The sequence below is a fragment of the Microtus oregoni genome, unplaced genomic scaffold (assembly GCF_018167655.1).
Source record: "Microtus oregoni isolate MIOR12 unplaced genomic scaffold, Mior012 000074F_008, whole genome shotgun sequence".
Classification (NCBI taxonomy): domain Eukaryota; kingdom Metazoa; phylum Chordata; class Mammalia; order Rodentia; family Cricetidae; genus Microtus; species Microtus oregoni.
Window position 1 is genome coordinate 206,651 of NW_024543995.1, and position 13,585 is coordinate 220,235.

The 13,585-nt window shown below is 41.0% G+C and overlaps 1 protein-coding gene across 4 annotated transcripts in view; it reads left to right on the plus strand.

Annotated features, from left to right (window-relative positions):
• Positions 1–736: 736 nt before the first annotated feature.
• Positions 737–13,585, plus strand: part of LOC121441281 (acyl-coenzyme A thioesterase 9, mitochondrial) — a 42,126-nt gene continuing 29,277 nt past the window's right edge. Inside the window, exons 1-6 of one of the 4 annotated variants that reach the window (XM_041642421.1) lie at positions 737–926; positions 6,651–6,748; positions 8,671–8,697; positions 9,568–9,613; positions 11,695–11,865; positions 12,129–12,169. In XM_041642421.1, the coding sequence (XP_041498355.1) occupies positions 907–926; positions 6,651–6,748; positions 8,671–8,697; positions 9,568–9,613; positions 11,695–11,865; positions 12,129–12,169 (403 nt within the window). In that variant the 5' untranslated portion in view covers positions 737–906. The remainder of the gene's footprint in view (positions 927–6,650; positions 6,749–8,670; positions 8,698–9,567; positions 9,614–11,694; positions 11,866–12,128; positions 12,170–13,585) is intronic. The other 3 variants (XM_041642422.1, XM_041642423.1, XM_041642424.1) reach the window with 3 other exon arrangements.

A 13,585-nucleotide genomic window follows, 5' to 3' on the forward strand; every position in this document is an offset into this window, starting at 1 on the left:
TCTTTTTTTCTTCTCCTTTTTAATACTGGGGATTGAACTCGGGAACTCCAGCATGCTAGACCTGCACTCTGCCACTTAGATCCTTCAATCCATTTTTTTACTTTTCACTTTGAGATTGGATCTCAGTGAGCTCCAAAGGCTGTACTGGACCTTACTCTGTAATCAGGCAGATCTTGAATTTGTGATCGTCCAGCCTCACTCTCTTGGGTTTCCTGGATAACAGGCATGGACCTCCCTTGAAAAATTCTCTTCAACTTAATTTTCATCACTAAGAATTTTTAAACCAAAACTTCAAATAAAAACAACAACAGTATTTCTTCTGACCTAGACCAAGGCTTTAGCCAAGGCTGGCCTCTAATTGGTGGCCTCAGTCTTCCTATTGCTGGGAGAACAAATATGGTACCCATATTTTCGAAAGCTGCTCAGATGATGTTAAGGGCAAGAAGCACGGACTGGGAGTAAACCTCTAGGAATCGGGAACTAAAGAGTTCAACCAGGCTGAGATGCTCCCAGCCACTATGTCCCTCTGCTGTGCTGAGCTGTGAGGAGCGGTTCCTTTACAACTGAGGGAAAAGTCCTGTCAGTTAGTATAGGACCCCACCTAGCTGATTGAATGGGAAGTTCCATTGAGCCCGTCTCCAGCTGCCCACCAATCAAACATCAGGACTTGACGTTCTCTACGTGGTAGTCCCGCCCCCGAGGAGCGTAGCCCCGCCCTTCCGACCGTGAGGTCCAACCCCTCCCGGGTCCTCTTGTGGCGTAGGCACCAAGCAAGAGTCGTTCCTGGGCGGGCGGTTGCTGGTATTTGGACTCCGGCTCACACTCAGGCTCTTCTGTCACGTTTTTGCTTCCGCCCAGGAGTGTGAGAGATTTGGTTGTCCACCCCTGGCGGGGCAGTGGAGTACCATGAAGCGGGCAGCGATGTGGTAGGTGGCAGGGCGTGGAAGGGCTTGGAGGAGCGCTGTCCTAGGGCGCCCACGCCTTCGATTGCCGGCACGGGCGGAAGAAGCAGTGGGCGGGACAGAAGCAAAGGATGTAGAAAGAGGCACCCAGCAGCCCGTACCCGGGCCCAGCGACCTAGCTTGGAAGAATGCGAGTCTGCCCTAGTGACTCTGGCACTTTAAAAAGGGAAGACTCAGGGTGTTCCCTTGAAATTCCTATCCCTTTGCTCACCATGGGTGTGGCTGGAACCTTGGGGTAGCCCCTTTTCTGAAAGCCAGTATTTTCAATTCTGCCTTGCCAGCCCTTTTCTCTTTGAAAAATGTTCTGGAGGTTATGTGCTTGACACACTTGGAATCTGACTTAAGTATGTTATCACGTGTGCAAAGCATTCAGGTTCGGCTCGCATAAGCAGATTCATCTATTTTTAATTATTTTAGATTTCTTTTTATTATTTTCTGTCTATGAGTGTTTTCCTTGCATGAACGTCTTTGAACCACATACATGTCTGGTGCCTGAAGTGGTGAGCCTCCATGTGGGTGCTGGGAATCAAACCCAGGACTTTTTGCAACAGGTGTTCTTAACCACTGAGCCTACTCTCCAGCCACTTGTTTCTTTATTTTTGGGGCAGGGTTCCACTATGTAATCCTGGCTGGCCTAAAATTCGAGAGATCCCCCTCCAGTGCTGCGGTTAAGGGCATGTGTCAGCACTTCTAGTTCTTGTCTGTATATTTATTCATTGGTTTGAGAGAAACAGCCCAAGTAATATTAGCTGGCCTTGAACCCATGGCAGTCCTTCAGCTTTCAGCTTTTTTAGTGCTGGGATTTACAGATGTTCATTATCATGCCCAATTTAGAAGGTGACTCTGATAAGCGGCAAGGGTCTTGTAATGAAAGGGCTCTGTTGGACCACATGGGCAATGAGAATGCCTTTTGGTAGATGTAATCTTTCCAGTTGGCACAGTTAAGGACTGAAGTCTCTAGACTAAAGGGCATATCTGGCTGTCCCTATTCCACAACATGCAAATTTTTTCTGCTTGCCTGGTTTCCAAGAGAATGACACTTGCTCTGGTTTCAGAAGTCATCCTGCTGTTGGTGAACTCGACCTTGACTAATTTTCTAGGGGCCCTTGATCTGCCTTTACAGTTCCCAGGAACCTTGCTATCAGGTGAACAAAGTGGGTCATCTCCCCACCCACCAGCACCTAAGCTTTGTCAAACTATTTGAAGACAGGCTGAAAGTCATTACAAGAAGGGCATGATTACCTTTGGACATAATGTGAAAGAAAGGCTTCTGTAAGCTTTTTGGCCTTGCCCTTGTGCCTTCTTCCACAGGACCTTTCCAAAGGGTTGTGAAATTTTATTTTCATGTGTATGAGTGTTTTGCTTGCATGTGTTCCATAAGCGTGCCTGATGCCAGTGGAGACCAAAAGAGGGCATCACATCCCCTGGAACTGGGGTTATAGATGGTTGTGAGCTACCACGTGAGTACTGCTAACCAAACCCAAATCTCTTATACAAGCAAGAAGTACTTTTTAATGGGCTAGAGAGTTGGTTCAGTGACTAAGGGTAGTGGCTACTCTTCCAGAGGACCCAGGTTCAAGGACTCTAGTTGCAGGAGATCTGACCCCCTCATTTGGCCTCTTCAGGCACAGCATGCATGTAGTGCACAGACATACATGCAGGCAGAACACCCATACACATAAAGATAAAATCTCAATTTTTTTAAAAAAGAGGTAGTGTTAATTATTGAGCTGTCTCTCCAGTCCCGACAACTCCTTTCTTGAGCCCTTCTAACCCAGTTTATAAGTTCTTCCTTGCACTCTATGTCATTGTCTTCCTTTCTTGTTAGTCCTGGTGAGCCTTGGCTTCTGTCAGTGTCTAGTCGAGAGGTAATCCCTACATAAGGACAAACTGTCAGAGGTGATCAGGTTTACTGTTTGCTTGTGGGGCTTTTTCCCAGGCATGCATGCATCATGCCACTTGATTTAATCTCCATATTGAGGTATTTTATCATGGTAATGGACATATGAATAACCTTGTCTGGGCTATTGTAGCTGAGGTACTGGATAGCAGCACAGGCCTTCAGTCATGCTAAGCAAGTCCTCTACCTCTGAGCTGACACCCCCAGGCTTGTCTATGATATGATAATACAGATATGATAATACACTGACAATTCTTTTTTTGCCATTTTTTTTTCCGTATTTGAAACCTAAGATGGAGCTAAGCCATTTCTTTTCAGAACTGCAGGTGATTCTAGCTCCCTAGGCAAGCCATGGAGAGGTTGAAATTCTCAGGCCTCTTTCATTAGAAAGGTTCAGTCCTGGGGTCCTGTGACCTGAGTATCCTAAAGGATCCATGATAGTTTCCTTGAAAAGCTAGGGGGTCATGTTGTGGCGCTCTTGTGGTTTTATCAGAGATGAGGAGGAGAGTAAAGCAATCTTGAGGGACTGAGAGACTGGCTATTATTAAGCAATTCTCCTGCTCTTTTGCTTAACTGCTTCATCACCTACCAGTGGGGCTATCCTCTAAGCACAGCACTGTTAAGTGTGTTTTGTCGTACAACATCACAGAGTATACTTAACACAAACCCAGATGACCCAGGCCAGACCGAATGCTACAATTTACAGCACCCAGATTGTAAATCTATAGAGCAGTACTGTATTGAATGGTGTGGACAATTGTAACACAGTGGTAAGTTATTTCTATGTCTAAAACGGAAAAGATAGAGTATTAATGTGGCGTAGAAAATAAAAAGGGTGCACTCCCCTGCTGTTAATGGAGCTTACAGGACTAGAATTTGGTCCATGTGAGTCAGCTCAAAGCACAAATATATGGTACAGCTGTTTAAAAGCTATTCTTTTTTTCATATCAATGTCATATGAGTCTTTTTTCATGTTTTTTTTAAATTTTTTTCTGAGCAGGGTTTCTCTGTGTAACAGTCTTAACTGTCCTGGAACTTGCTTTGTAGACCAGGCTGGCCTTGAACTCCCAAAGATCCATCTGCTTCTGTCTTTCAAGTGCTGGGATTAAAGGTGTGCACCCCCACTGCCTGTTTTTTTTTCAAGTTTTAAGATATACAGTTCAGGGACTAGAGAGATAGCTGTGTAGTTAAGAGCACTTGGGGACTCTTCCAGAGGACCTAAGTTTAAATCCCAGCACCCACGTCAGATAGTTCACAAATACCTGTAACTCCAACTCAGAAGAGTCATTCCCTTTGGCTGGACACCACCGGCACCCACATACAGCAACACTCATGTCCACATATCCACATACCCACACCCACACCCACCCACACACACACACACACACCTTTACCTCTTGAATGTTGTGATTGTAGGCATGTGCCACCACCCTTAATTTTATATATGCTGGAAAGTGAACCCAGGGCTTCAAGCATGATAGGCAGTCACTCAGCCAACTCAGCTATATGCTCAATTCATACAGTTTTTTTTTTAGATTTCCTTAAAATATATATCCCATCTTTTAAGCTGCAAACAAATTTAGGACATGAGACTCACTTTAAAAATATGTTGACCCAGGTGTTTTTCTGAATTCAGTTACCCCTGGGGTTTGAATTCAGGGCCATTTTGTCTTTTGGCGAATGGTAGCAATGGGAATGATTAGTTTTCCTATTTGTAGTGGGTTTTTCATGTTTGTCTGTGCATGTGAGTTGAGGTGTATGCACATGTATGTTTACAAGTGTGTTGGTTTGCATGCAGCATCAAGATGAGGCCATTGAGTATCCTGCTCTAAAACTGGCCTTATTCCCATGAGACAGGAGCTCTCACTGAGACTAGAGTTGATCATTTAGGCCAGCAAACTCTGGTGGCTTTCCTGTCTCTGGGGTTATAGGCACCCATGCATGATGGAGGAAGTTCATCTGTCTATGTGTTACTTTCATTGCTTAATAAAGAAACTGCCTTGGCCCTTTGATAGGACAGAAAATTAGGTAGGTGGAGTAGACAGAACAGAATGCTGGAAAGAAGGCAGTGAAGCAGTCACCATGATTCTCCGACCCCAGACGGATGTAGGCTAGAATCCTTCCCGGTAAGCCACCACCTCATGGTGCCACACAGATTATTAGAAATGGGTTAATCAAGATGTGAGAGTTAGCCAATAAGAGGCTGCAGATAACAGGCCAGGCAGTGTTTAAATGAATACAGTTTGTGTGTTGTTATTTCGGGTAAAGCTAGCCGGGAGCCAGGCCGCAGCCGCAGCCTGCCGCTCTTTTCACTACCTGCACCCACACCTGACTATGTGGTTGCTGATAGCTGAACAAAGTTATACTTTACCCACGGAGCTACCTTCCTAATCTCGCCAGTGTTTTCTATTTAAAAAATATTATTGTGTGTATGTGTGTATATCTGCATGATGTACATGTGTGTGCCATGGTGTGCAGGTGGAGGTCATAGGACAGTTTTGTGGAGTCAGTTCTTTCTGTTTACCTTTCTGTGAGCCCCGAGGACTGAACTAAAGTTGTGATTTTTGTCACCCTCCATCCCCTGTATGCTCTTTAAAACTAGGTATGTTCTATTGCAGAATCCTAGTTTATGAGATGACAGAATACAGGAATACATAACCTACTTCCATGGCTAATAGATTTGAACTTATATAAAAGTGTATACAATGATGAAAAATAGAAAATCTAAATCACATTGTAAGAAAATTCAAATTTTAAGGTTAAGATCAAGAAGACTAGAATATTAATCTGTGTAAAAAAGTACAGAAAAGGGAAAGGTTACTCTGTGAAACAAAATGCCAAGTGACTGACAGCCATACAGATGAGGACTAAAGAGGGCATAAAGACTGAAGGCCTCCAGTGGGCGCTTCTGTTTTAGTGAGCCAATAGGGATTGTGTCATAGCTAAATAAGATGACCAGGTGGCAAAGGGGTTAAAAATCTCCTGTGAGGAAGTATCCATATTCATATCTTGTTTTGCAGCTGAATTAGTTGGCTTGGTGAAAGGTCAAAGATTTATTCTAGCAGCACATTAATTGTCAAAACTTCATGTAAGCAGATTTTTATAAAGCAGATTTACTGAGTGACTTTCATTGAATGCTGTAACTCAGTAGCTTGCTCTAAGAAAAGGTAAACATGTAAATTTTTTGGCTAGTCATTATCATAACATTATGTAGTATAGGAATTTTCCAGTAACTTGAACTAGATGACGGTGTTTAGAATTCTTGATTCCTTCAGTAATGTTTCAGCTTTCACAGTATGTATGTGTGGGTGGGGTCTTACTATTTAGCCCTCACTGTCTTGGAACTCACTGTATAGAACAGGCTGGCCTTGAACTCACCTGGATCTGCCACCATACCAGGCTGCTATATGTTATTACTGATACGGTAGTATATGGTTGTCAATATTTGCAAAAGTGAGCTACCCATCAGCTTACCCAGCTCATTTTTGAGAGAATTGGTACGGTTCCTTTGGATACGTAGCTTTTATTTTCTTTCTTTAGGGTCCTAGGATTTTTTTCAACAAGTTTTGTAAGTACTTTGAGTGCAAAGTGATGACTCAAAGTTCAAAGATGATTAGTTTGTAATTGAGTTGATGTTACTTATTGAGGAAATGTGGTGTGCGAGTAAAGAACAAAGCATTTACTAAAGACAGTGTGTGGTTAGATACTCTGGAAGAGGTGACATCTTACAGATTCCTAGAGAAGCAGCTCTAGAAACTATTTTAAGAATGCTTTCTCTTGTTTTCCAGGCTTTGTACCTTGAACAGGGGGCTTCTTACTCATGGCAGAGGACTGAGTCAAAGATCCCAGTACACCAAAAATCATGGACCCTTACACATCAGTGAAGGCAAGCATGATTGTTTTTCCCTTTTGTGCCTATATGATGAAAAAAACCCATTTTCCTTGGGAGGTGGTGCACAGAATGATAGCAGCAGTAATGAACCGTGCATGTTAAATAATTACACATATATGTGGGGGGGGGAGGACATTTGTACAAGAACACTTGTGCATACAGAAGTGTCGGTTTTCTTTGGAGTTACATCTGGTTCTAAGCCACCTGATACAGGTGCTGAGAACTGAGTTCAGGTATGCCAGAGAAGAAGTAAATGCTCTTTTTTTTTCTAAGTTTTATCTTATTTTTTATTGCTTTTATTGAGCTCTACATTTTTCTCTGCTCCCCTCCCTTTCTCTCCCCTCCCCTTAAACCCTCTCCCATGCTCCCTATGCTTCCAATTTACTCAGGAGATCATCTTTTTCTACTTACCATGTAGATTAGATCGATGTAAGTCTCTCTTAGTATCCTCATTATTGTCTAAGTTCTCTGGGGTTGTGATTTGTGGCTGGTTTTCTTTGCTTTATGTTTAAAAACCACTTATGAATGAGTACATGTGATAATTGCCTTTCTGGGTCTGGGTTACCTCATTCAATATGTTTTCTAGATCCATCCATTTGCCCACAAAATTCAATATTTCCTTATTTTTTTCTGCTGTGTAGTACTCCATTGTGTACCACATTTTCCTTATCCATTTTTTGGTCAAGGGGCATTTAGGTTGTTTCCAGGTTCTGGCTATGACAAACAATGCTACTATGAACATAGTTGAGCACATGTCCTTGTGGCACGATTAAGCATCCTTTGGATATATATCCAAAAGTGGTATTACTGGGTCTTGAGGAAGATTGTTTCCTAATTTTCTGAGAAATCACCACACTGACATCCAAAAGGGCTGTACCAGTTTGCACTCCCACCAGCAATGCAGGAGTGTTCCCTTTTCCCCACAACCTCTCCAACATAAGTTGTCATCAGTGTTTTTGATTTTGGCCTTAAGGAAATGCTCAACATCCTTAGCCATCAGAGATACACAAATCAAAACAACTCTGAGATTCCATCTTAGACCTGTAAGAATGGCCAAGAAGTACATGATTTTAACCACTGCATCACCTCTCTATCCTGGATACATGTTAAGTTTCAGCGTTTCATAAGTATCCCACGTATAAAATAATGAAGGTAGTTGCATAATAGCTTGATGTAGAAATCGGAGTCAGAATTTGATGTGTTCCTAGGAGCCTTGGGGACTGAGCAGTTTCTTCTATCCACTTCCTGTGTAGAGCTACAGAAGACTAGAACAGAGATATAGTCATGAAGAAGACATGAGCCTGCCATTTGTGTCAACCTTAAATGCTTATCTATAGTTTTGTTAGAGGGACATTGTTAATGTATTCTTAATTGCACTTACTAATATTATATGCAGACTATGGTATGTCTTAGGAACCAGAAATACTCATAAAAATTAAAATTGTCACCTCTTTAAGGGGTCTGAGTGAAAGAGAGAGAAAATATGAATATGTGTAAAATTGAAATTTCTTGGTTTTCAGCATCTACCGATCTTTACAGTGACCAAACTAGTGAGAACTATTTTATGTCAGTGAGCATCAGGAATCTGTACTGTTTGGGCTATTTTGTATACATTATTTTTGGGGGGAGGAAATTCAGAAATAAGAATAATTTACTAATGGTGATGTTTTACAGTTCTTTATGGTTTCACCATAATTAATGTGTTCACTGAGTATGTGACATATATATAACAGTATGATAGGAAATCCACCACTTTCAGGAGACTACATGTTATTCTTACCATAATTTGGTTTTGATCATTACCGGAATATATATTTTGAAATGGTAGAAAAAACAGATTATTTGAAATATTGTATGTTTATTTTCTAATTTCAAATTAATACTGATAATCTAATTATTTTCCCCTTTCCATATAGCATGTTCAGCTATCCATGTGAATCATGGTGTGTGGTAATTAGTATTGATTTTTCCCCTCAGCACTTATGTTTTGTTTTAAGCTAATTCACTCTTGCATAATGGGCACTAAGTAAAATTAAATCACACTCTTTGCTTTACCTTGATTTAAGTCTTTGCTTTTTTTTGGCTTAAGCTGCTTTAATTAGGATGGTATAGATATGTAAGTAATCAATTGCAATAAAACTCAGTTTTAGATATTAGTATTAGTTGTTGAACTAAGTTATTTTCTCTAATACTGCCTATAAGAAGATAGGTGGAGATTCTGTTTCTAAATATCTTTTTTGTTCCCAGACTGGGAAGGTAGCTCAATTGGTAAAGTATTTGCCTGCAGGCATGTGAACCTGAGACTGATCTGTAGTCCCAACACCGAGGATATGAAATGATATGGGTATTTGCGGCTCACAGGCTGGGTAGCCTAGCCTAGCCTAGCAAGCTCCAGGTCCTGATAAATCCTGTCTCAAAAAACAAAGTGGCTCACACCTGAATAGTGTGTTCTCTGGCTTATACATGTGTGTATACATGTACAAAAGATTTCCATCTTAAAGGGACTCATCTTTTTTTATCAAAAGGCTTTATCAGCCCTTTTGGATGAAAATTTTATGATTTATGTAAATGAACCTCAGTAATTGACAAAAAAGTATGTTTATTTGCACTAAGGAGACGGTATAGTTGTTTCCCATTTTCAGAGATCAGAAGCCTGATCCCTCCCCTGAGCTGTTATAGCATTGAATGGGAATTCAGGAATCTTGATACCTTTTGAGTGCATGAGCAGCTTTGCTTAGTTCCTGAGCATTTTGCCCTAACCCATTTTTCCTATTGCCTTGTTTCATGGGGTAATGGCTTTATTTTTGTTTCAGTTCGGGATAAGTTACGGGAGATAGTAGGAATATCCACAAACTGGAGGTAAGCACTTTGGTTGTTTTATCCCCCAGGCATCATGCTAAGTAATATTTAGGCTCAGTTGCTGGACCTCTTCTATGGATGGGGAGACCTATGTGGAGGTGGGGCTTTCCCATTGGGACAAAAACAACAACTTCTTAATGTTTTAATCAGTTGATGCATCATCACCATGAAAAGCGGGATTTATCTATATTGCATATTTTCTTTTTTTTCTTTTTTTATATTGCGCATTTTCAAAACTGTTTAGGTATATTCACTGATTCTCAGAAGAAAACTTGTAATGTTCTTATGGTATATTTTTCTATTCCATTTTTTAACACAGTGAAACTGAAACTCACAGTTAAGACGTGCGACTTGAACTCAAGTCTTCTCGTTTTACTGTTTCATGTAACTTGACTCCCTTATTCAAAGGCTTGGGAGAGTTCTGTGGTTTGGGCTATAGGTAGCACGGATCTTGGCCCAAGCCGAGGACACCCTTGCTGAGAAGCCATAGAAGGCCAGACTATGGTGGTGTACCATCTGTGGGATCCAGGCTCAATCTGGGAGGTTGGGAAAAGGCTTAGATGAGGTCACCAAGCCAGTCCCCAGAAGGAGCTTGTGGATATGATGCTTCCTGGTGGAAGTCTAGAGGTCGGTTGTCATGCAGAATTGAGTGGTCAGACTAGGCCAGGGCATTGCCTCTGAGACCTAGGCATGATCCAGGAGGTTACAGAAGAACAAACGTCAGGTTGTTGGGGTTACATACTAGGCTAGAGTCTGGAGGAGAACTTCTGACACCTGGGTATGGAGTAGAGTGGTGAAGGTGGGGCAAAGGGACCCATGTGTGGATTCAGGGAGGGGCATGTCTGGCTAGAAGTCTAGAGATTTCTTGGGGTGCAAGAAGAGGTAACCAGACTAGGATTAAAATTTTTAAAACAACGTTAAGATTCAAAAATGTTTTAAAAGTTACATCTGATATCTTATGATTTTTGAGTTTTCCCCATCCAGAGTAAATTGACAGCTTACACCTGTTTTTCCCCATGAATTTGACTTTTACAGGGCTAGCCTGTTTGATTTGAAAGTATTGCACATTCTCCATTTTTCTGGTACCATTTAACTTGTTTCTCTGACTTTAATATTTTTTTGTGAACTAAACTAATAATAGTTTATCATTTAAATTTGGAAGGACTTCTTACATGTTGCTGCTGTTGTTTACATAACATTTTTGTTTCCTATTGCTTTCTCTGTTGTCTTCTGCTTTACTCTTCTTTTTTCTCTGCCTTTTAAAAATGTTTTCTTCCTTTGTAACCCTTTATTCCACTTTGCATACCTCCTTTGGATATCATTCACTTATCTCGTTTGTCTCTCTTCTGAGATTGAAGGGATGGGAGGGGAGGGAGAGAGTCAGGTGAGTGAGGAAGAGGAGAGTGAAGATGAACATGACAGGACGTAGAATATGAGTGTCAGCACCCAGTCTCTTGCCTTTCTCTGCTCTCATGCTTAGTATTGAACTCAGGACTTTGCTAGGCAAGTGTTCTACCACTAAGCTGTGGTGCTAGTATGAATAAACCTTTTAAAAGATTTATTTATTTTCATGTGTAAGGCTGATTTGCCAGCATTTATGTATGTACATCGTGTGTGTAGTACCTGAGGAGGCCAGAAGTTGACATCACATCCTCCGGAACTGGAGTTACAGATGGCTGTGCATACTGGGAACTGAATCTGAGTCCTTACCCAAGCAGCCAGTGTTCTGAACCACTGAATCGTATCTCCAGCTCCTGAATAAACTTTTTTTGATCAGATGAATATGTGGTTCATTTAGGTGTGTCTATATCACTAAGTATGCATTTCTTATGTATATACCTAATGACAGCTAATTTGTTTGGGAGAGCATGAGACTTATATCCACAAGCATAAAAATGTCATCAGAAATGTTGTTTTACCAAATGCTTCGTGGGAAGGGAAAGAACGAATTGAAGATCAAGTAGGCCTTGATCCCTCCTTTCTTCCATTTATTTTGTCTGACTGACCTGTTTGAGGGAATGGATACTGGAATTGTGGGACAGTACTGTTCTTGTTTTGTGAAGCCTACCTTTTCTTCTCAGAGACCATGTGAAAGCAATGGAGGAGAGGAAGTTACTTCATAACCTGTTGGCTAAATCACAGAAAGCTCTACCACCGAGGAAAATGAAGGACAGTTTCATCGAAGTTCTCCTACCTTTGGGTACTGATCCTGAGCTGCGAGATAAATATCTGACTGTTCAAAACACAGTAAGGTAACGCTGTATTATTTTCATTATTGTCAAAAATGTTACCATTTTTTCCTTTTAAAATAACAACTGTGAGATCTAATTCATAATCCTTACAGTCCATTTATTTGAAGTGTGTGTATGACTGTAGGTTCAGTACAGTGAAAGACTTGTGTTAAGTATCACTACAGTCAATCTTAGGGCTCTTTCTTTATCCCAAAGGACATTATGAAAATTTAAAGGGAAGTCATTGTGATTTTCATTTAATTTACATTTTGGCTTTATTTCAGCAGATTCGGCCGGATTCTTGAGGACCTTGACAGCTTAGGAGGTACTGGTATTTGTCTTCCTAAGAACAGTTACAGGTAGACAGCGAATCCCAGTTAGAAAGAGCCATTTTATTCGCAGACAGAAAAGGTTTTTCATTGTCATACTGTTTTTCTTATGAATATGGATTTCCATATGACAGAGTTACCATCCAAATGAGCCTTCTTTATGATTTTTTAGTTTTAAATTTTAGTTTGAATGCAGGGGATTGAACCCAGGGCCTCAAGCATGCTAAGCATGCACTCTAGATGCAGTTTTATCTGGAATGCCAGGGAACACTATTATCTAAGCATGGCATGGCCATTGCACTCTTAAATTTTCAGTAGGTTATTGCCTGTACAAGACCTGTATGAGATTGGGCCCTTTGGCAATCCATCATAGGGGAGTAAACTACTTAGGAGGCCCCACCTCTCCCGGAAGCTCTATGTTCAGTTAACTGTTATTAGGTATGAAGGGCTTATGAAGCCCCACTCCTCCCTGAGGATCTATAGACAGTTAGTGGTTTCTTAAGTGGTGTAGTCACAGGCAAATTGAGCTATGATCCTGTAAATAATCCCTCACTTATGCCCATGTGTGCACCCCAACTAAACTCAATGGGTCACTAAAACTTTTTAAGAGAAATTTTTTTTTGTTTTTTTGGGGGTAAGGGTGTTTAGAGACAAGATTTCTCTGTGTAAAAGCCCTGGCTATCCAGGAACTCACTTTGTAGACCAAGCTGTCCTGGAACTCACAGAGATCCACCTGCTTCTGCCTCCCAAGTACTGGGAATAAAGTTGTACACCACTACCACCCAGCATTTAAAAAGTATTTAAAGACAAGTTACAGATACCATGTAAAGAAGCATTTTCCATGTATCATGTGTTGGAAATTAAATTGCAGACCACCATATATTTTAGGGTACATTTCCTATGAAGTAGGACATCTCTTATATAACCAAATTGCTACTATCGTGATCAGAAACTTAATACTTTTTAATCCTCAGAGCTAGTCAGTATTCACTAGTGGTCATTTATTAAAGAAAGGCACGCTTTCTATGCATGGATTGCATTTGGTAGTTGTGTTAGAAATAGACACCCAACCTTTTCTTGGTTTTTGTAAGCTTAGTCCTTTGGAAGTGTGCGGGCTGCTTTTCTTGTAGATTCTTATAGACAAGCCCTCTCTTTCTTCTTGTCTGATGTGTTCTCATGATTAGTGTCAGGATTTGTATCTTCCGCAGGAACGCCATGGGAGGGATGTTTTGTTCTTACTGTGACTCATCAAATGATACTTAGCTTTTTATTTCTCCAGTTTCTGATAAGGTAAACTTTCACATAGTGAATGTGATATCTGACATGTTTTCTGTAAAATTACTCCTTTCCCCTTTGTAGCAAATTAGCATCATTGTAAGGACACTTTGAGACCTTGTAAGTATCCCATTCCT